Below are 23,767 nucleotides of genomic sequence, written 5' to 3'. Positions count from 1 at the left end.
CCTTAAGATCAGTCGTCTCGTCGTCATATATATATTGTGAAACGTATTCCGTAAAACCCATTTTATGGTATATATGGCGACGAGGTGCCCATTTCATGATTTTATTCACTGAAATTAATTTCTTAGTTCAAGGGCAAAACCACGATTCAACATCTAATACTGCGATACAAAGTTGTACCTGTCACGGGTATTTTAGGCAACCTACTTCACTTCGCGAAAACATTTCGATTCAGGTACAATGTATGTGACTCTGGTAAACGAAGGGAGGTTGAGTCGTATAAACACGACGTTTGGTATGTTAATGGAGATTTTCCTTTCTTGTTGTGTAGGTATAAATAACACAATTTTATAATTTTTGTACCTGAAAATAAAACTGGATTGAACAAACGATAAAAAAAGAAAACTATATACTGTAAACGACTTATTTTTCGTGGGCTCAATATTTCGCGATTTAGGTCCAAGCTGAAGTTTTGGAATAATTCGTGGGTTGTAATTTTCTCGACGCGGTGGAATCTCACTATAAATTTCAATCTGTTTACATTTTACCGAAATTGTTCGCGGGACCCATTTTTCGCGAATTGTAGGCAATTAGCGAAATTCTCAAAAATAGGTCCTCGCAAAAATCAGATTGTTTACAGCAGTTAGTTTTATGGCCTAAATAGTGCCTATTGACAGAACAACGCAGAAAATATATTCTCAATTTAGCGGTTCAAACCGGTTCGAACCGGTTTGAACCGTTATTTTTGCGCCCCGGAACTGAACCGGAACTGAACCGAAAGCCGTGAACCCGAACCCGAACCGAACCGATAAAAATATCGGTTCGACACTCTGTGTGTGTGTGTGGGGGGGGGGGGGGGGGGGGGGGGTTGGTGGCCGAGTGCATGGTCTAGCGCGCACAAGCTTGGAGCACTTGGAGCGAAAGCTCGCGCTGCAGAACCCACCACGCCCCTGCCCGTTTCGATCTGGAAGAGCATCGTACCGGCGTGCGGTCGTGTATCACTACTGCGTGGTGCACGTTAAGACCCCAGGTTTGCGGTTGTACCGCACTGGCTTAATTGCTCATCTACAGCTGAGACACCAGACGCCCACTAAGGCAGACTAACTTCCGGCTGTATAAACATACACACAACAATTTGCAATTAGACGCATAATCACAAAGAACACAGCGTGCCGCCTCTTTTCTTTTGGATGCCTTTTTTTTTTAAACCAGCGCAAGCTCGTGCGTTCTCTCTTTTGAGACGGTTAGAACGGTCGCACTTAAAACCCGCGTTTCTCCTACCCGCCCGCTTCCTCCTCTCATTATGTGTATTCAGGGGCGGATCCAGACCTCCATTTTAGGGGGGGCGGTCCCTCGGGGGGGGGGGGGGGGGGGGGAGGGGGGGAGTGTTTATATTTTTTGTAGAGTTATCGTTTTTACTAAACTCTGATAACATAATATAGATCTTGAGAGCTTTTGTATCGGTTTACCTGTCGGGGATGAACTCTTTGAATTAAAACCTTTCAGGTGACCGCGCTAGAGGTAAGTATCTCGAAAATTGTGGTGACACTATCCTTTCTGAAACTTGGGTTTCAGACCGACACTACGTGAGCAGTCGATTTAGGGCAGCTTAAAGACATTGCCTTGGCAGACATTCTGGTTGGAGCTAGTGCTCAACTGCTGCGGCAACGGGAAGAGCGGCTTAAATCAGCGGAGCGAGTACGTTGCAAACAAGCGACAAAAATGGCCCGGCGGCTTCGACGCTGCTCGCGGCGTCAAAACATTGTTGACGCAGCGAGCGAAACGAACGCTGCCATGCAAGTTCGTCGGTTGTCCGCCGTATATTTGGAATGTCCAGAGCGCAGCACATACGGCATTGCCAACCTAAATTCGTGATATTACGTGTTCTGGATGCAACTCGAGAGAACGAAAGCGAATAATTGTTTAATATTTTTGAAAGCATGTTGCAGTTCGGCAACTATAACTTTTAAACTTAGACAAGACCTTAAACCAGCAATGGATCCTTCCAAATTATGTTCAGTTGCACTTCGCCTGGATATTTTCTGTATGAAAGGAACACTTACTTGTTTCTGGGTAGTTAGCCCATTCGTCACGGTCGAGCAGACAGGTGCAGAGATATGATAGGGCAGAGCGGTTGTAAGGTCGGCGAATCTCAACTGGGCTAAAGGCCGATCACTACTGCAGCATGGATGTTTGGGAGTCGGTGTTCACTCGAACGGGCACAGGCATTGTCTATTTAATTTATGTATAGCCTCATCTTTGAAAGGGCCTCGTTTTCCCCAAGTCCGTTCGACACACACATATTCGCTCCTGCAAAGCCACGCGAAAGCTCTGCGGTCAATCCACAGAAGCCGCGTTTAACTGGAAAAGACGGCGCCAAGGGGAGACAAGTGGTAGCGGGCGCCTTTCCTAAAATATGTCCCGCCACCCTAAGTTGAAACGGCATTGTATACAAATAAATGCCTACGGCGTCGGCTTGAGGACCCCGTGTAAGCAGCCTCCAGCCTTTAGAGTGCTCGTACCGTTTATCTTTCTTTTATTAGCTTCCCGCCACGAGAAGTCGTACCGCAGGCAGTATGAAGCCCATTAGAGGAAACATCTCCCCCTTCTGGCGCTCGTCGGCTTTTTTCTGTATTCCGCGCTGCGGCGCTGATTTTCACTGAGGGATGGAGGCGAGGACGAAAGCGGGCTTATGTTTAAGCCAAGGTTGTGGGGAAGTCCGGACCGTCTTCAGGAGAAGCTCAGACTCAGACTACACTGTACCCAGAGCATTTGCTTCCTCTCAGTTGAGAAGAAAAGCAATAGACCGATCTCACCAGTTAGTTTGAGAACGCCACCGCTGCCGCCATGCACCGTGGGAGCTGTAGTCTTTCTGCACGCGCGACAACCCCGCTGGAGGTCTGCGCGAGCAGAGCACGAGGCGGCATGAGCTGTCTCGCAAACTGACATCTGCCTCCTACAAACTACAGTTATGGCGGTGTCACGCATGCGCCGAACGCTTGGTGAGATCGGTCTATTGGTCACCTGGCTGTACAAGCTGCATCCATCCCCCCCCCCCCACCCCCCGGCTGGAACGTCTCCTCCCGGTACGTCCCCTCCGCACTTCCCTTGGCAATGAGCACACCGTGCCAATAAGATACCTTTAGTGAGCCTGTGGGCAACAGCATCTCAAAGCAAGCCAAAAAAGACATGCCAAAAGACAAGCCCAGAACCACGAAGGAACCATCAAACGAAAAGTGATGAAAAGGCGGCCGCTAGAGAGGAAGGATAATCCGCTACCCTTGAGGAAGGCTGCTTGACGTCTGCGTTTGGGAGCTTTCAGGGCACACATTTTTCGCAGACAACCCCCAAAGAAAAAGAGGGAGACAGGGAGAGAGGGAGAAAGGGGACTGGATATGTTGAAGGTATTTTCCCCCTGTGCTCGACGTGCTGGCCTTGTTTGGAAGTGTGCCTGCAGTCGAGGACCCTGATATTTGGTGCGCCTCCCCACTGTCTCTCCACTTCGAAACTCCTGGCGCCGTCCCTGTCGGGAAGACGTACCTTGACCTTGACGGAGATAAACCCCACTTTGGAAGCGCCCAGCAGGCGCGTCCACCCACCGCTGTTTTATTCTTTTGTTTCTCGCATCGATTGCTTACGTTTTTTCTTCGAGCTGACGAAGAACCCCGGGGGGGGGGGGGGGGGGGGGGGGGAGGGGGGTTGCCTGGCGAGGCGTTTGGGGGGGGGGGGGGGGGGGGGCGATCGCCCCCACCGCCTCCCCCCCCCCTTGGATCCGCCACTGTGTGTATTTGGTTATAAATATATAAGCTATAATAATGGTGTATTATTCATATTTACTTTTAGTTTCAGTCAGGGAAAAGGAGTTTCGCGGGAACTAGAGCCAATAAATGAGCTGCGCTTAGAGTATCGGCACTCTCTTCCCCGACAGTGTTGTGAACGCCGCCATTTTGGTGCTTGTGCAGAGCAGGCGCAACTGCCGATCGTCATGATTCAGAAGTGCGACATCCTCATCATTAGATTCGATGTTAGGAAGCTCATGTAATGTTGCTTTGCTTTGTCGCAAACTGTTTAAAGTGGAGGACGGAAAAGCGTTTCTTGTGATTTCAGATAAAGCTTCAAATAACTGGCAGCCATGATTTTAAGCAACAATAAGGCCAAGTGTCGCTACTCTGAAGCATAGCTTATTTAATGAAACTATTCATGCTCTTGTTCAAGAGGCTGGTAATATCTGGAGGGGCCATGACGTAAGCCCCGTGGATTCCACCAGCCACTACCTTTTGACACCTGCCTCTACTTCCTTGTTCCCGCTTGTGCCAGTAAAGTAGCTACGGTTCAGGGTAACGACACTTGGCCATATTGTGGCCGAAAATCATGGTTGCCAGTTTTATGAAGCGTTATCTAAAATCACAGGAAACGCTTTTCCGTCCCTCACAAATGTTTAAACTACCCGCGACAGAGCATTGCAATATTGCATCAGCTTCCTAGCACCGCATCTAATGCTGAGAAAATCGTACTTTTGGATCATGATGATCGGCAGTTCCGTTTGCTCTGAGCAAGACCAAAAATGGCGGCGCCCAAAACAATTTTGGGTAACGGAGTGCCGATACTTTAAAGCTCATTTAGTGACTCTAAGCGTAAAGTGAACTCGGGTGTATTCTTTTCCTCATCGTCTTCATTGTTCGATATGATTTCAATCATATCGAATAATAAACACATTATATTACGCTAGGCTTGTGTAATTATTTGTCTTAGATTTATTAGCCTGACCCAGTACTTAAACCATTCAGTTATTGATAGGAAATCTTCCAATATATTTTTTTAAATGTGAGGGTAAAAAGACATGGAGATTGATGATGATACAGACGCCAACGCCGCCCTCGGAAATTTTTTGAACATTAGAAATCAGCAGTTTGTCTGCCATCCGCCAGGTAGCGCAAAAAAACACCCAAACAGTTTTAAATTGTTGTTAAAATTAGCTAAGCTCTACACCTATTAAGAAACCAAAGCAAGATCATTGTGAAAATTTAATACATCGCAATGTATATCTATTCCAAACAATAAATATTATTAGATGCCAATAAATCTCTTTGATGTTGAAAAAGGATATGCGTGAAAACAGGTAAGTTTGAAATGCTCCTGGAGCGTTATGACTTTCAAAATGAAAATAAGCCATCGTCCACCTCTTGGGCAACCATTTTAGCTCTAAACGTTATCAAAGATTTTATCATAGTTTAATTATTTTTTCAGCGGCATTTGAAGTACTATGACTCGAAGCACAAAAATGTGCTACGTTTGATATAAAATATCTAAACAAAAAAATTTTACACAACATTCAATTTTTTTCTGCATATTACCAATTATAAGCACTACATGGTCGCTAAACTCGTCAACAAAAATATAGACGCTTTCAACACGCGCCAGATTGAGCCGCCATGGTCGACCTTTTCTTGTCTTACCGAGATGCCGATCCACTGAAGTGGGCGTTGGCGAGACTCCACAAAGGCCTATGCTGGGCACAAGGACACAGTACCACCTAGAGTGGCTATAACTTGTCCCACTGTGACAATGATGAAGTGAAGCGAACGGAATAAGAGAAAGCAAAAACTGAAGGTCGGCTATGGCGGCGCCCGTGCACAGCTGCCTGAAAGCGTCTATTCTTTGTTTTATGACATAGTGGGGGGAGGAGCCGAAAGATTGCTGCGAAGTTTTCTTTTCTCACAAACCCGCAGATCCGTCTGTCTTCGTGACATTTTTCGTTGAGGTGACGAAAAATCCCTACGCCTCCCTAGGTACCGAACAAGAACAGCACTAGAGAGCGCGCGGAGACGACCGTGGCTCATACGTGTGACGTCACAACAACGATTATCAGCTGCGACCGTCATGTTTGATGGTCTCTAAAAAGCACGATGGATGCTTGGGAATTGCATTTTAAAATCAACACCGTCGAAGTTGATAGTCTGGTATCGTTCTTATTTCCGCCGATAAAGCAGAATTTACTAAAAAGCGTCCCTGCCGTTCTTTTGATTTATCTCGGCCTTTGGACAAAGTGTAGCCCGACGTGGCTAGGTCACAACCAGCCGACTACCGTTGTCCACTTTCGGGTGAATTTCGCCACCGGGCAGTTGTCCCTTCATCGGCGGGATAAAATCGTTTTATGGTAGACATTCCAAGAACCGACAGATTGGGATTAAGTATGTTAATCAACTGAAATAAGGAAATAAAAGTAATGTCAGGTTGTCAATATTGGCGGTGATGCTTCAAGAACGCAAGGACACTAAACTTGACATCGTCGATTTGAACACGCACCATCAAATTTGTCGTTCACAACTGATAATCGTGACTCCATCATCAAAGGTATCAACTATAAAATGACGTCACTGAACGCGCCCCCACACTATATATTTTCGCTTGAAAGTCTGTCATGGCCACTCTTGAGTTCATGGAACGCGAGCCGTTTTAATTCCAGAATCTTTTGAACCGTTATTTCGAAAATTGCAGGCTGTGCTGTTCCTCGTCATTGCTCATTGGAACACCTCTAAGCAGGGTCGTCGAAACAGGAGGATGGAGAGGGGGGGGGGGGGGGGGGGGGATTTAGCCGCCCCCCCCTCCCCCAGTTGCGTCGAAAGAGGGTGCAAGGGGCATAAGGGTGGAAGGGGGGGGGGGGGGGGGGGGGTTGTCGCCCCAGCCCCGAACCACCATAGCATTTCAGAGAGTTATAATAAAATATTAGGGGAAAGGAATATCCCCCTTCTTCACCACCATCACCTCCTCTCTCTCTCTCTTTCTCTCCTTCTCCCAAACAATTTCTACAGCCCTTCTTGAGACTCCTATTTGTTTGTGCGTGTGTGTGTGTGTGTGTGTTGGTCGTACCTTAATTCTTTCTTCAGAGCGCAGCTCTTCGGCGCCCGTTTCTGGGTTTCGTGGCGTAGGCGTCGCCGTCGGCGTAACCGGCCCGCTAAATTTAGCGCGAAATCAATATCACATGACCTCAACACCAATTCAATTCCCAGCTACGTGACTTCAACGCCAATTCACTTCTCCGCTAGATTATCATGTGATGTCCTTTTCCTTGCTAAGTTTAGCGGAGAAACAAGATGGGAGGAGGAGGGGAGGAGAGGAGGAGGGGCATACCCTCCTCTCCGTACCCTCCCTTATTCCTCCTCAAGAGTTGAGCCCCAATTTCGCATTACAAAGATTTGTAAACGTCTTTAACTTTTTTTATTTCCGTTTCTTCGGCTTTTTTCTTCTTTTTTTTTTTTTATGCCCCGTTTCTCCTAATCTCTCAGACATTACCGACGTCTCTACACAAACCGCCTGTGGGTGACCCCGATGGCGTTGTTAGCAGTGGCGGAAGATGAGCTCTATTAAGCCGCCCGCGTACACCGCGCACGGCTCCACAACATCACAAAGTTTAACCTTCGCCTCGATTCCGAAGCGAAGATTTTAGCCTCAAATAATTCCTTCCCAAAATTGTGAAACGTCACTTTGTCGTCACCAATAACTTCCACAAACGACGATCTTGCGACGAGAAAGTTCAGAGTATTTACCGGCAGCCTAGGTACAAACTACGCATCATTGACTCTAAAGCGGGTTTCACATGCAGCGATTTTGGCCCTAGAGCGGCGCGATTTCTGCCGTCGCGGCGCTCGTGCCGCTTAACCGCTGGTGCTGGCCAGAGTGCCGCGACGGCAGAAATCGCGCCGCTCTAGGGCAAAAACCGCTGCATGTGAACTAGGCTTAACGCGGCGTAGGGATGTAGGGACACTCGGGCGAGACGTCATCAGTGCAACCGTTCAATCGGCTGGCTAATGGCGTTGCTCGCTCGCGCTTCGATGGAGCTCGCTACGACTTTGTGTTTTACATTCTCGCTGGAATTTGAGCACCGAGAGAGCTTGGATGATTGACACCTCCCTCGGCTTGACGTCAGCGTCGCGAGAGTCCAATTAGCGCGTTCCGCAACTTTCGGACACAAAGTTGTGCTCAACGAGTTTAGCTACCCATCTGTGGCTAATTTCATTGCCCTAGCGCGTGTCATTAAAAACATATTTGTGCTGAAAAATGTCAATTTTAGGGCAATATTTGGAGGGATGAAGAAAACAAAGTAGTGCAAATACCTACAAAGTGTATCGTTACATTCTCCTCCGACATCATCTTAACAAAACTGCTATATTGGAACCGTGTTGTCTTTAATGGATCGTTCATAAAACATGAACTAGCGGAGCAAGGGAGGGTCCGCGCCATCATATTCGCAACGCTACAAATGCGATTAAACAGTAAAAACCAACACATAAATAATATCAAATGAAAGAAGATTCCATTGCCTTTTGAATGACATCAATCCCACAAAACAATTTAAAAGGAGATGAGTAATGACCTGCCAAAAAGTACCTAAACTCTACATAATTAAACAGCGCACAAGGAGAGGGACAGAAAAGGAAGACAGAACAGGCAAGCGCTGACTCGCAACTGCGAGTCAGCGCTTGCTAGCCCAAGTATCCACGCCAACTAGGCCAAGTATCCACGCTACTTTTATAGGCCAAATAGGCCAAGTATCCACGCTACTATTAACTAGGCCAAGTATCCGCGCCAACTAGCCCAAGTATCCACCATTTTGAAGTACCTAAACTCCCACATTTGAGTGCGTTTGACTGCGTTGCGTCGAAAACCGAAAGCGAGTCGCCGGCACATCTGTGCTTCGTATGAAGCGTGGAATCCGATTTAAGGATTAGGAATCATCTTGGCACGCGATATAAGCAGCAGGGATGTCCTGGTTTCTCGCAGCCGCAACGCAGTCAAACGCAGTCAAACGCCACTGTCTCAACCAGGCTTAGGAGCTTGCGTGTGTCGTATGCGGTGCTAACGCAAGGGTACTTAGGCTATACTAAAACACACTATGCGACAAGCAGTTCCGACGTTTTAGCAACAGCCTAGAAATTGTGAGTAAAATGGGACTTAGGACAGAACTGACGACAGCTTTATCGCGCTCAGTGGTGTTCGCTAGATTTTGTGTAGAATCGCAGTACTGGGGTGTACTACGTGGCAGATGTTATTTCTAGACCAGTAGTGAAAAACCTCGACTCGTCGCCGATGGGGAACGCATCGACTAACCTTGAATTTCTGTTGCCCGTTTCAGCTGGTGGCTTTCTTGAGGGGCAGGATACAGAGCTACGCGCAGACTGCCGCGGCAACGATCAACCAACCTACCGATCCCAACGGATATCCCGAAAACCTCAACGGAACGTGGGGCTCCTGGATCACGTGACTTTCATGAACATCCGGACACAAAAATGCTTAGCCGCATTACGGACATAAGTACGGGCGTCTCCTCCACTTCGTTAAGCATATCCACCTCCAGTATTAGCCTATTTTTTTGTGATGTCACACGTGAGCGAGTCTCAGATCAGCGCGACACTGGTGGTGGATTGCGCAACCTCTTATTTATTTTGAAACGTGTGTTGAGACGGTTAAGATCTGTTCTAGTGAAGCTAGAAAGCTACGCTCAGCATATCGGCATCATTTTCCCCCATTGTCCGAAGCAGCCGATCATCCGTGGTTGGTTTGTTTACGTCACGGGACATTTGTATACGTATGAGCGGCTTGTAGTAGTCGCCATTTTGAGGGTTAGGGCCGCACGAGGGACGTTGGAAAAGGTAAAGGTTGTGAATATGACGTTTTAAGAAGTAGATACGGAGTTAGGAGACCATCGTGGTATCGCTGTGCTTTGTTGCGAACTGTTTCATTAAGCCCGACGACGGAAAGCACTTCTTAAAAGTAAACATTTGTCAGAGATCTGTCTGGTTGGGAGTAATTAATTAATAAAAAAGTTATAACCCCAATCAAGTCCTTCTACTGCCTTGAAATTGTAGGTTCTAGAAAAACAATGACAATGTATAACGGAAGAATGGTAGCGAGTTCTTTTCCAACATAAACATTGTCGTACCTTTTTTTTCTCCTCACCTGTAAAAGACGCGTAAATGAGACGTGAGAGGCACGTGAAATACGTGCAAAAGACACCCAACAGACAGGCGGAAGACACGTAAAGGAGATGTAAGAGACATACCTGCAAACATCTACAAAATAAAGAAGACTTATAGACATCGCGATGTCAGCGACACACGCGGAATCTAGTCCGTTGCTCCTTCGCTTCCAGGATGAACCACCAGGATCACTCAGCGGAAGGTAAACAGGTTTAAGTGCTCAATTGTTTTGCGGATTTTGCTTTTCACTATTTGAGGCGTCAACACAAATATAGTGGAAAACCTTGCATCGTATTGACACCTCTTTCTTTGCTTCTGGTGCAAGAAGAGGGGAAAGAAATACAGTAATGGAGGATTATTAAGGAATTAACTTATGGTTTCCAGATTTACTCACGCGTTTCCAAAAACACTACAAAAAATAAACAGGGCCAATCTTTGATAATCTCCAATGGCGGGCAGACCCTGGGAGGTGCTGCTCAGCTTAGAAGACGTCAATATACATCGCATGCTATAAATAATCAAATTAACTTCAAACATACATTGCGCAAGCGAGTTGGAATGATATAGTAGTTGCGCTTATCAGGACAATTATTTGACCTCCAGTTGGTTGGAATATGTTGCCCGCTAGAGACAAGTTGGCAAAGATGTTGCATCAATTGTCACCTGCCCCAACTGTACTTCCGTAGAAATCAAGAAACATGTTCTTGCAAACTATACCTAGGAACTGACCAGCAGCTAGTTCTCTATACTGACTCCAAAGAAGTGGTTAGAGAACTGAAACAACACAAGTATTCTAGTCCCACCATAAAAGCAATCTTTGACTCCGCAATCCCTCTATACCGGAACAAGGGGGCCAAGATCAGCGTCAGGTGGGTCCCCGGACATGAGGGATAACCAGGCAACGAGCTTGCACACGAAGCCGCGCAGCAGGCGATGAGAAACCTCACGCACCCGTCCCTACAGCCCCGGCCTTCGGACGTTAGCCCGTCACGCCCACAACCGAGCGATTTCAACGACAATCCTCATGAGGACCAGGATACATACGACCCCGTTGAAGAACTGCGCCTAGACAAACGAACAAGGAAACGCCTCCTAGGAAGATCCTGGTCCCCAGAGGAACACCCTATCCCGAAGGACACATTTCGAAGAAAAGAAATGGTGCTGCTACGGCGCATTCGCACTGGCGGAGCGGTGACTCCCAGCTTGCAATACAAATTAGAACTTTATACCCTCAAGAAAGAGCACCCTTACGCAGTACCACCTGACCCCCGGTGCAAACTTTGCAGGGAGGACTCGTGCCCCAGTTTGCACCACATACTCTGGGACTGCGAAGGTCTCAAAACGTACAGGTGCCCCATCTTCAGCAAGATGGAACAAATCGACCGGCCGAGCAATCTCCGGGACTGGAGTCACTGGACGCACCCGGCGGATGATTCCCAACGAAAGGCTCGGGTGCTGAGATCACTACAGGCGGCCTGACATCCTGCATCTAAAGTTCTAAACCCACTTCCCCGATTTCCCCAAAAGACGACGCCAGACCACGAAGTCACCGCGTTGCGATGACTTCGGTCATCGGAGCTCTTTTTCAATAAACGTTTTCATCTATCCTTCCATTGAGTAGATGATTTGGTCCTGCAAACAACTGGTTATATAGAATTTCAGGGAAAGTTAAGTCACCACCGATATTTTCCTATAAATGTCGTGCGGGTTTGTTCCGCTCATCATGGGGCGTTAATAAATTTTGGCAAGATTTCCAACCTGCCCACAAATGCATGAACTAAGACCATTTTTTAGGTAGTGAACATAGTGCATTTGCTTTATTTTGGGAAGAGGCGTTGGTGCATTTATTATGGTACAATCACTTGAGAGTTCAGAAATTGGAGAGGGTGACCAATGCTTTCCCGAACATCGTCTCTTTCCTCTGGTACTGTTTCAAGTTCCAGTTTCAGTGGGCATATCTACTATCAGGTACAAACTGCTCTAAAGCACCTGTAAAAGACTGAGAAGTCAGGACGGTGCGGACTCCGTGTTTCGCAAGATGACTGGGGAAGTTCTTTTTCGAGGTATGCGGAATATGCAAACGATTTTGTTATGCCCGTCGTTTGCGTCTCTCCAGCAAAACGAATAAAATGATATACAAAGGCGTAATCACAAGCCAAGATTTACAATAACAGTACACATTCAATTCAAACAACTTTAGATAAAATGGTTGAGAAGCCGAGAAAGAAAAAAAAAAGATGTCGTCTAAAGCAGAATTTGGACGTCCAAAGGACGTCTTGTGCAAAATTAATGAATTCAACTAGCAATCGCGCTGAGAGCATTAATGCAAAGCTAAAAAGCATTGTTGACCGGTACAGCTCGCTTGAAAATTTTGTGCGCAATTTTTTTTTTCCTTTGGGCACTCAACACGAAAAGAGGTTACGCACAAAGCAGCAACCATGCTTCAGAAAAGACGTGCGGTGTCCAGCAGTGATGAAGCTCATATGCTTTACTGTGGGCTTTTAACACCCTATGCATTCCGACATGTGGAGCGTCAACTTCATCTTTCAAATAGTGTCACTGTGAAATGTGATGATGGTGAAATGGCACAGGTAGCGACCAACGGCAAGTTGAACTCTGCTCCTGTGGATTCCGGAATTTGCGATGCTGCTTCCATGCTGCCACATCTTTGCAGCGAGGCAGCACTTTGGACTAAACAAGTACGACCAAAGCCTCTGCAGTGATAGGTGGTCTGCAAAATTATACTCTGAAAGTGTAACAAGGCTGCTTAACGACGAGCACGATGAAACAGAGGTGGGGCATGTAGAAAAGCAACAAGATGTCAGAAAGCTCTGAAGTCACCAAAAGTTCAGAAAGGCATCTGCAATTACATCAAAACTTGCCGGCCTTGTGTCGGAAGGCTCAATGTGAGAATTCTCAGGAAGAATTGAACTTCTACAAGATATCCCTTGCCACTGGATGAACGGTCATGATGTGCACTAAGCAACGAAGTGTGAATCGTCAGAAACTGTGAATATCAACCGTGCCGGAGAGGACCTCGCATATGTAAATGTACCGGATGATTGTTAAATGGAAAAGTGTGAAGCTGCCTCTAAAGCAAATGAAGAGGGCTCAGTACCTCACGAATCGGGTCCGTCTGAGTCTGACATTCTAGTTCTGGAGGGCCAGAGAATTGTTTCTAGAGCATATCAAGATGCCGGCACAGTGAATTCTGATCGTCCATTGTACTTGGAAGACGACCACAAATCCGCCTCTAATCTGGAAAATCAACACCTGCCAACCTCTGATGAGACCGTTACTGCTGCACCTACCGATGAAGTCACTGAAACCTCGACTACCTGTGCCTTCAAAAACATCAAAATGGCACCACCGATGCGGAAGTGTGGGCGGCCGAAAGGCCACACATCGGCCGCCCACACTTCCGCACTTGCGGAAGTGTGGTCGGACTCCCGAGAAAAAGAAAATATGCCAGCACAGAAGGAGTCCCTCTCAAGACCCTCTCGATGAGAGCAAAAAGAGAGGCGATTTTAACATGGTTAGTGGGCCAGGACGCTGCAAAAGCTGTAATCCAAGCCAAGCAGCTGGAAGAAGGCAACATTGAGCAAAGGCCCGAGTATGAGAACAGTGGCACTATGGATGAAAATGTTGATGTGAACGCCGTAAAAAAAATTTCCCTGTTTTTTTTTTTTGTTTTTTTTTTTTTTTTTTGGAGGACGTCTGGCTAGCAGTTACAGCCGTGGTAAAATCTAAAGCTACGCTGCAGCATTGGGATCGTGAAGTGTGTAAGGGCAACCTTGACACACACGACTCTGTCATGTGCGAATGGTGCTTGTCTTGGTACCACTTGCCTTGTGTACTGTATTCCTGCGAAAGCAACCAAAAACAAAAGTTTGGCGATGTCCCACTTGTGAAGGACTCACTGTTTCAGAATATTTGTTCTTTGTGTTGTGTTTGTTATGTGACAGCAAAATAAAATGACAGTCTTAAAGATGTGCATTTTTCTTCTAGACGTGCATGCACGGAAAAGGAGTTTTGCCTTGCCGAACTTTTGATTTGAGTTAATATTTGAAATTGGAGTACAGGGCATCCCCCAAAACATTTACACTCCATAATTGCCCCAAACGTTAGTGACGATCTAGTGTGTGGTAACTCATTTTGTGGTTTAACACTTCCAAACTGATGAGGAAAATCTGACCAGTTTAAAATGTATTTAAGCAAAATCACTAGTTGACCTGTCAAAGCCCTTGATGTTTACAAGCCGTTATGTAGTGCAAACTTTTTTTGACTGTACACATGGACATATCAATTTTAGTTAATCGTTTAAAAGCGCCTGCAGCTTTTTTTTTTACACATTGCAAATATAACAGGTAATTAAAGCGCATTTAGAAGCATTTGTATTGGTCCATAATACGCGCAAAAGAACGCGTACACAAGTTGATAGACCAGCCGGTAGTCTTTATCCTCATGTATTCTGCCGGCAATTTTTTCTCGGGTCTATTCAGCCCGCTGCCGGCATTCTTTTCTCGGGTCTATATTCTACCGGCTGCCGGCACAGTAGCGCCCGCAAGAAACTGTCGGCAGTTAAGTCACGTGGTTGTAGCCAGCCAATGAGGAAGAACTGCCGGCAACTTTCTGGGTGGGCTATTTTGCCGGCTGCCGGCGAAATAGGCTCGTCGCTCGCTGCGTCCTCCCGGACCAGCTGGACCGGATCAGCTGACGGCGACGGGACTGAGCCCGTTGAACCTCAACACCGCAATAACCAATTTGCGCTTCGTGTTAGTGTGGGCTTCTACCTCCAAGCACCACACCACACACCACGAACGGTTCAGTTATTTGTCGCATCGCCGTGTTGCACCAAACAGAACGAGATCGCCGAAGTCAACGCCGAAGTCGTGAACCTTGGCTTGCGGTTGCGCACTCGTGGACCCTGTGACTCCCTTCGCTCTTAAAGCACACACGACGATTACGAATGGTACTTTCCGTCTTCCGGGAACATCACAAGGGCACTTCTCCGGTCAGTTCTTCGATATATGTGCTCACAAACCGCGGAGCTTCTCGCGTCCCGTCAAACCAAAACAATACCGGCGCCATGTTGAACGTGTGTTGTTGCCAGATTTTCTACAACCAAACAACAAAAGCAAACCGGCTCTAGCTTCCAGCGTACATAGGCGTTGCGCCGTGGCCAGATTTTCTCCGTCAGCTCTAACTTAAAGATGACCTACAGATGCAGCAACACTGGTATCAAGTTTTAATATGGCGGCTACTACGGAGCGCCGTAAATTCTGAGGAGTGTGCATGGGAAGCGGCGGTACCTTCTTTCCCCCCTGGATTATTTAACGAGTGACACTTTTCTTTTAGTATTCAGTATTCACTTGTCAAAAAGTAAGATTGTCGTTAGATATTAAGACAACGGAAAATTAGTTTGCCATTGTTTTATCTGCCAGAAAGGTTTTACTAATCGTCAATGATTCATCTGCCATTCTTCAAATTAACTTATTCACAAAGCGCTCCAACATTATTAGTTTCCCCCTTTAGGAAGGAACGTACGAACTTGCAACTAGTTTAGGTAACGCTGTAACCAGGGCCGTACCCAGAAAAAAATTTCGGGGGGGGGGGGGGGGGGGGGGGGGGGGTTCGGGGACAACGGCGGCCATTTTGAAAGTGTCTATTGTCTTATTTGCGCCTATGAATCATGTGCATCGGTGGCATATAATGGAGAGTTACAGCAAACCGGAGAACCGGTCCCGGTTTGGTACCCGGTAGCCGACCGGCGCCACTGCGCGTGCGCAGAGGTGGAGATTAAAATCGGCTGGCTGCCAGTGCACCGACCAGGGCCGTACCTAGGAAAAAATTTCGGGAAGGGTCAGAACCCCCTACCCCCCCCCCCCCCCCCCCCTCCCTGGTTACGGCCCTATCTTTAACTCCCGCTACTAAAACTCCTTGCTAATGTATAGCCTAAGAGGAATGTATAAATTAACAAGTAGTTAAGTTGTTATAATTACGAGATACAATTATTAACCAGCGATTCACCACTACCGTCCGCGACAATAATGCGCAGACCGCAGCAGTGCATCTCAGCTGCCCGAAGCTTTTGCGAAAGTGACGCACTTGGTCCCGACATTACTTGGGGCGGTAGCTCCTTGCTGACGCCATACCGGTACGTTCTCGGAGACCATTCGATGCCGGAACTTTGCTCCGGAAACGGGCAAAATGCATCAACTGTTCAAAGGCATCATACTGAATATCGCGCTCACCTGGCTCACCGATGAACCTTACAGATCGAAAAAGCCATAATCGAAGCATTATAATTGGACCGCAGGTCGCGCCACCTAGCTGGTATGTAAAACAAATAAGGGTGGCGCATCGTCCGCAGACGAGGTTCTGATTTCAAAATGTTGGCCACCAAGTTCAGGGAAATTACGTGAGCATGGAGGATTACACTCACAAACATACCTCGGCAAACCTCACTCATGAGGGCCTTCACTCACCCTCACTCACCCTCGTCTTCACAGGTGAGGTGAGAGTGAGTGAGTTTCTGAACCAGGAAAATTCATGAGTGTGAGGGCGAGTGAGGGTGAGTGAGCGCCGTGAGGGCTGTGAGGGCGGTGAGGGCGGTGAGGGCCGTGAGGGCTGTGAGGGCGGTGAGGGCGGTGAGGGCCGTGAGGGCCGTGAGGGCGGTGAGGGCTGTGAGGGCCGTGAGGGCCATGAGGGCGGTGAGGGCGGTAAGAGGTATGAGGGCCATGAGTGCGTGAGGGGCGTGAGGGAGGTGAGTGGCGTGAGGGCCATGAGTGCGTGAGGACAGTGACATGAGAGGCGTGAGGGCCGTGAGGGCGGTGAGTGCATGAGGTGTGTGAGGGCCATGAGTGCGTGAGGGCGGTGAGTGCGTGAGGCGCCCTTCAGATCAAGCACCTTTCTCAGCAATTTTGGTGTTAATGGCGGGTTGTTCTCTAGCTTTCCCTAGATCGACACGAATTGCTGAGATCGGGTCGGGCTCGAAATAAGCAAGCAACTCGGAGCAATTCGAATACGTTTGAAGCGGCGGCATCCAATCAGGCACGCAAAATTTTCACGTGATACCTCGTGCCCGTGGTGATGACACCGAAAGACTTGGTTGTGGTTTGAAATCGATCGTTTTTTTTTTGAATAAACTGTTTCGGAAAGGTGCATTAGTATTCTTAACGAGATCTAAATGCATCAAAACACGTTGATAACGCGTAATTGTGTCTAAATAGTGCAAGAAAAATAAAATGTTATGATGACGATGGCAAATTGAAGCAATTGGCTGATGCGTGTGATCGCGGGCGGCCCGTGTTGCTGGTGTTGCAACGTAAAGTTTCTGGGCGAAATTGCCCCATCTGTAGCTGGCCTGAGTGGCATGAGGGCCATGAGTGTGTGAGGGGCGTGAGGGGTGTGGGTGGCGTGAGGGCGGTGAGTGGCGTGAGGGCGGTGAGTGGCGTGAGGGCGGTGAGTGGCGTGAGGGCGGTGAGGGCGGTGAGTGGCGTGAGGGCTATGAGTGCGTGAGGGCCGTGAGGGCAATGAGGGCCGTGAGGGCGGTGAGGGCGGTGAGGGCGGTGAGGGCCGTGAGGGCGGTGAGGGCCGTGAGGGCGGTGAGTGGCGTGAGGGCGGTGAGTGGCGTGAGGGCCATGAGTGAGTGAGGGGCGTGAGGGCCGTGAGGGGCGTGAGGGCCGTGAGGGCGGTGAGTGCGCGAGGACTGTGAGGTTCAGTGAGGGTGAGTGAAGGGCTGAAGGTGAGTGTGACTGTGAGGGTGAGGGTGAGTGAGGGGCTGAAGGTGAGCGTAGCTGTGAGGGTGAGGGTGAGTGAGGGGCTTAGGTGAGTGTGGCTTTGAGGGTGAGGGTGAGTGAGGGCGACCTAAAATGCCGACCTCTGCTCACAAATAGTGATGCCGCGAACCACCCAGGGTTCGAATTCAAAAGGTTTTTATGTTTCCGAACCGAACTGATGTTTGAATTCGAAAGGTTTCGATATTTTCGACCGTACGGAGAATCGAAATCGAAAAATTCGCAACTTTCAAAAAACGTGGAGTTTCGAATTCGAAAAGGTCCAAGCTTTCACGGTTTCTAAAAGCTCGGGTTCGATTATTTCGAATATTTTTTTACTTGAGGTTCGAGAAATTCGAAGATTTCGACCTTTCCTAACTTGAAAAATCGAGAGATTCGAATGTTTCGAATTTATTTGGATCTGAAATTAGAAACAATCGAACGTTTCGAATTCTTATAGACATAAAGTTCGATACATTCGAAGATTTCGAATTTCTTTCTATAAAAAGGTCGAAAGGTTCGAAGGTTTCGATTCTCGTTTAGGGCTAAATTACAGAGAAAAAAACTTCGAAGGTTTTTTATTTATTTTTACATCCAAGTCCGCAAAGTTCGAAGTTCAGTTTTCATGTTCCGCCACAGTTTTAAATAACGTTTTCGCGCCTCACTGGTTCTCACGAACCAGTGAGAAGGTTTAGAAAAGTTCGGGTGTGATATTTAGACTGCGCGAAACTGGTCAGGCAATTAAATGAGACGACGAGTGTCCCGGATGTGCTGGAATATTTGCCAGTGCAGAGTGACGTGTGACCATAGATCAGTAATTCTGACTGCCAGCCCGAGGGGGGGGGGGGGGGGGGTCATTAACGTGCATAACGAAGTAGTGATCACACGAACGCACTGTTGAACGATACTCATCCATTTCGAAACGGCCAGGGGCAGGCAGGTGGTTGAGGCTCAGAAAAACCTTGAAGCGATCTGGCAAACTGCCTCCCTAACCTCTTGCACGCTGGTAGTAATCCGATCGAACGCCGCCCGAGCCCTGAGACTGGGAATGAAATTTGAAAGAGAAATTGTAAGAATACAGAAAAAAGGGGACAGGACAACGCCTCAAACTCAGCTCTGTGAATGAAATTTGAAAGAAAAAGTGTAAGAAAACAGAAAAAAAGGGGAGAGGACAACGTCTCAAACTCAGCTCCGGACAATGTCTCAAACTCAACTCAGCTGAAAACTCAGCTCAGCACAACGTCTCGAACTCAACTCAGCTGAGTTTGAGACGTTGTCCTGTCCCCTTTTTTCTTTTTTCTCACACAATTTCTTGCGAATTTCATTCCCAGTCTCGACATTTTGCATCATGATCAACATAAACCAGCTCGCCTGCACCTTGACAATTTTTTAGTTTGTAATTGATTTGGAGGTTTATTTTCCGGGACGGAAGAAACGCCGAGCAAAAAGCACAGAAGCTGACACAACTTGAGGTCGAGGAGCGTTCTACCATACCAGTGGCGTCGGAAGAGGAAAAACGGGGGGAGGGGGGGGCTCCAATTCCCCCCCCCCCCCCCCCCCCCCCCCATATATTTCGGACTGTTAAAGAAAACAATACGGGGAAAGACGGCATGGTCGAGCTTATTTTAGTCTGAAATTATTTATGCATATGTAAGCTGCTGTAGCTCTTTACTGCATAAAAGATCGCGTAGATGGTCACTGTTTGAACCTCGTTGTCAGAAGGCACTACTCGTCACAGGCTTGGTGGTTCGGAAGCTCAAAGCTACGTCTTTTCGACCTAAATAACTGTGCCATTGGTAAAAAAATAATAAATTAATACACATAACAATTAATGCAAAAATAAAAACCTGGAAAGAAAAACAAAAACAATCAAGAACCCGCCGGAAGTGTTTTATTCTTGCATATTCAGAGGCCCATAACTACGAAACAAGTTTCTCCTACCAAAATGTGTACAGGCTAAAAGAAACACGTTCCAGAAATCTGAAATAAGGAAAACATTTTTTTTTTCTTTTCTTTTTTAATGATGTGTTGAACTTGAACAATTATTTTGTATTCTGCAGATGGTAATGATATGTACTTTACAGTATTGTATTGATATGTACTGTACATTATTTTGTACTCTGCAGATGGTAATTATATGTACTGTCTGTGGTGTTAATTTAAATGCGATACCTCAAGCAATTTAGACGAAAACAATTACCAAGTTTTGGGACATAATTGCCCGTAGATACATGCTTGGATATTTCTTCGAAACTCGTCTTGAACAACAATAATCAAATCTTAAGACGACACATACCTAGGCTATACATGGATCATTCTTAAGAAGTTTAAAATCCCTACCATAAATAGCTTCGGCTATAGCGCGCTTCAAATATGGCACAAACGACAACTGTCAAAAACCCGTCGTCCTTCCTCGCTCCTTCGGGAATCTATTTCTTTAAAACCAAGCATGCCAGATGATTGAAATATATGGCATTGTCTTTCGCAAGGAATGCGGCACCGCATCTAACAATGCGAAAAAAATTAAAAAAATACGAGTGTACCTCATTGCTTGAATCCAAATGAAACCGCCCGCCGGAACTTTTACCCTAGAAGTTCGAAGTTCGTCGAACTTTTGACTTTTCAGGAATCGAAAGTTCGACAATTTTCGAATTCTTTAAATTAATAAGTTCGGAAATTATCGAATTTCTTAGCGTAGGAACTTCGAAAGTTCGAAAAGTTCGCACCTTTTAGTGCAAAAAAGTCGAAAGTTCGAAAATCATCGAGTTTTTTTGTTTATCAAGGGTGAAAGTTCGACCAGCATTGAATTCTGCAGCGCAATATGTTCGAATTTCAAAATCTGTCGAACTTCTTTGTTTAATAAGTCGAAAATTCTACTTCCGTCGAATTTCTCCATATGGCAAGTTCGAAAATTCGAAATCTTTCGAACCTTTCGAACCGCTTGATTCGATCATCAACCTTCAGCGCGAAAAAGTTCGCAGCATCCCTACTCACAAAGAGGCGATTAGAAGACTGGTGGAAGTTATCTAGGCAAAATTTAATGATGCACAACTAACTAGCAAAGCTGGGGACAGGCGTGACAGAGAAAAATTGGGACTCCCCCCCGCGTGGCTCCGGCCCAAAGTCTCAATCCTGTCTTCAATCGGTCCGGCGCAGGGGTAACGCCGACAAGGTTTGACCAGAGGAAAATTGGCGACACCACTTTTTGCCCGATCCCCCAAAGGTCATCCTGGTGATATCCCACACTACCTGGTGATAGTTATTCTAGTACACCATAGTTAGGGGGTAGACAATTAACTTAGAAGGGCTTGAGGAATAAAATGTTTGTCTTTCTTAGACTTAGGCTAGGTGGCGCAAGCTACCGCCCGCTACAAAGAGAATAGCCAGAAATATTCAGTTATCCATCCGTAAATATTCAGTGTTTCGGAAAACTCAATATTTATATAAAATAACAAGTTCTTATTAACCTTACTTCTAACTCCCGATCGTTTTAAATCAAGTTATTTTGCTTTATATTTTAGTTATTATATGGTAACTATCATCGTCATCGCAAAATTCGCTAGCCGTGACAATCCAGTCAATCTGCTCTTGCGTGTGTTGGTGGCGTGGTCTGTGGTGACTTCGTCCGTATTTTGCGGAAATTTTGGTATACGAACACTTGCAGAACTTGCGATGTACACAATCGGTGCCGTCGCCGATCTGATCGGAAAACAGTGCATTCCAAGCGAGAAAGCAGGTAAGACTTCTAGCACGTCGAAAAAGCATGCTAGCGAAGCGAAGGCCCGCAAACCGGTATACACCGAGTACAGATTAGACATCCCCACGCCACCGACTAAAGACCTGCGTGAATCCGAAAAACCCGACGTTCCGAGCAGCTCCGAAAGGTCACCGGCTAAACGAGCTAAAAGCAAGAAGTTCAAGAAACCCAGAGTCGAGGAGGAACCGATACGAGAGTTAAGCGAAGACGACTTCGAGCAGGATTCTTCGGCGCAAAGTGCTGCTGAAGAAGATGCGATTCCTCACGATCCGCCTCCACGAAAAAAACGTAAGAAACAGAAAGCCAGCTCCAGGGTTCCAGAAGAGCCAGAAGACCCCGAGGTTGCCCCTGACGACGTCGCCGATGCCGAAGCGCCGAAGCCGCAAAAGAACTTCCCGCCGGAAAGTCCAGACAAAGAAGCGAGAACCATCTTCGTCGGCAATTTACCGGTCACCGCCTCGGAAAAACCGCTACGGCGTTTCTTCAACCAGTACGGCGCTATTGAAAGCGTGCGGTTCCGATCTGTGGCGCCCGCTCGCGCCAGCCTGAGCAAGAAGGTCGCCTACATCAGCAAGAGCCTCCACAGCAGCAAGCAGAACGTCAACGCTTACGTCGTCTTCAAGCAGAAAGAGTCCGTGGGTAAGGCTTTGGCGGCCAACGGTTCCCTGCTCCTCGGCAACCACATCAGGGTGGACCGTGTCGGCAAGAAGCCACAAGTCGACGACCGCAAATCTGTCTTCGTCGGCAACCTGCCCCACGAAGTCCAGGACGAAGAGCTGTGGAACTGCTTTTCGGAGTGCGGACAGGTCACCGGAGTTCGTGTCATCAGGGACCGGGAGACAGGTATGGGCAAGGGTTTTGGGTTTGTGACCTTTAGCAAGCTGGATGCTGCGGCACTTGCGCTCGAGATGAGCGGCATCCATATGTCTGGTAGGCCCATCCGGGTCACTCCGGTCTCGAAGCAGCAGGGTGTGGCCAAGAAGGGTCCGCAGCAGACGGCGTACGCCCAGCGGAAGAAAGCCAAGTCCAAGGCTGCACCGGAGGAAGGTGTGGACTTCACGGGTGCCAGGGCGGAGCGCCTGCTCAAGAAGAAGAAGCTGAAGAAAGTGATCCGTTCTAAGAAGCAGCAGCGGCAGCAGAAGGCAGTATTTGGGTTTGGTGGTGCAAAGGCGGTGACGTCGCCCAAGAAGGAGAAGAAGAAACGGAAGGCTTTCAATGTTGCAGACTGATGGGCGCGATAGCGGCTGTGTCATGGTAGGGATGCAGCAGGAAGTGTTGTAAATTGGATGTATGTATTATAAACCGTGACCTTTCACCAATTTCGGTGGTCTTTAATCGAGATTGCAGATGGCCGGTTTACTCCGGAGCAAACCAGTGAGGACAGGCAGGCTTAAACATTGCATCAGTTCCATAACGGCAGATTGACAACAAAGTCATCAAATCATGCAATGTGGAAACGAACGGAAAGTTCAAGAAGTTTCGTGCATCTTTTGACTTCTTATTTCTGTGCTGAATCAATTTGAACTGATTCACGAGTAGAGGCTTACTTGGGGGATGATTTCGTTATCCGTACCCAAACATCTTTCTGAGCTTTATCCATAGTTCTAATGTCAGACCAACAATACTCAACAAAAAGGTAGTCATACGAGAGACAACAGATCTATCGGAAGACTGCATGCTGTACCCAAAGCAGTGTCTAGTGCTAGAAAAGGGAATCCAGAGATTTGTATGCTATAATCCGTTACATCATAAGTGGCAGCAAAGCCGATGCTACAAGCAGAAGCGTGCTGTCTTGAAAAACTCTTTTGCTTTACAAGCTTGCATAGAAGGCCTGCTCAAAGCATTGCATTCACTCTTGCAGCTTCTTTGCTGACATTTATGAAGACACAAGAGTATAGTGACCTATTGTTGCTCGTTGCTCGTTGTCACATTCACGTTTAATGAAGCAAAGCGAACGTCTTACACCCCCTGGGCAGTGAAGTTTGGTTTAACAAGTGGCACCATCTTGTGCGGAATTTTCGCAACTCTGAGAGGGCCCGCAACCGGAATCCTCGGACCCGATTTCGAGCTCAAATGTCCGAGTCCCTCTTGAACTCTTGTGCAGAGCTCGCATTCAATTATCTGGTGGTTAGGCCTTACCAAAGTTGCCCATTTTGGCCATTAGCCGCTGTGACTGGCAGCCGGCTGAGGCACCTTTTGTTCCCTGCCCTGGGGCCATAAGACCTGCTCTGACCGCACGCATTTTCTTGAAATTCTC

The 23,767-nt window shown here is 47.3% G+C and overlaps 2 protein-coding genes and 2 pseudogenes across 2 annotated transcripts in view; all 4 read left to right on the top strand.

Annotated features, from left to right (window-relative positions):
- LOC115314897 (arylsulfatase B-like) overlaps positions 1 to 9,260 on the top strand; it is a 126,729-nt gene extending 117,469 nt beyond the window's left edge. The window contains exon 9 of the mRNA XM_040208290.1: positions 9,132 to 9,260. Within this exon, the coding sequence (XP_040064224.1) occupies positions 9,132 to 9,260 (129 nt within the window). The remainder of the gene's footprint in view (positions 1 to 9,131) is intronic.
- An 889-nt stretch (positions 9,261 to 10,149) lies between these two features.
- On the top strand, positions 10,150 to 11,468 carry LOC120836041 (annotated as a pseudogene).
- Positions 11,469 to 12,202: 734 nt separating this feature from the next.
- On the top strand, positions 12,203 to 13,953 carry LOC121046231 (annotated as a pseudogene).
- A 7,223-nt stretch (positions 13,954 to 21,176) lies between these two features.
- On the top strand, positions 21,177 to 22,829 carry LOC8034329 (RNA-binding protein 34). The gene has a single exon (XM_029990847.4). It carries the CDS (start codon positions 21,282 to 21,284, stop codon positions 22,737 to 22,739), a length of 1,458 nt encoding a protein of 485 aa, XP_029846707.3. The 5' UTR covers positions 21,177 to 21,281; the 3' UTR covers positions 22,740 to 22,829.
- Positions 22,830 to 23,767: the final 938 nt, after the last annotated feature.

Source organism: Ixodes scapularis, unplaced genomic scaffold (genome assembly GCF_016920785.2).
Source record: "Ixodes scapularis isolate PalLabHiFi unplaced genomic scaffold, ASM1692078v2 PGA_scaffold11__112_contigs__length_91849675, whole genome shotgun sequence".
Classification (NCBI taxonomy): Eukaryota; Metazoa; Arthropoda; class Arachnida; order Ixodida; family Ixodidae; genus Ixodes; species Ixodes scapularis.
The sequence above is the reverse complement of the archived record's forward strand: the minus strand, read 5'-3'. Positions and strand labels throughout refer to the sequence as shown.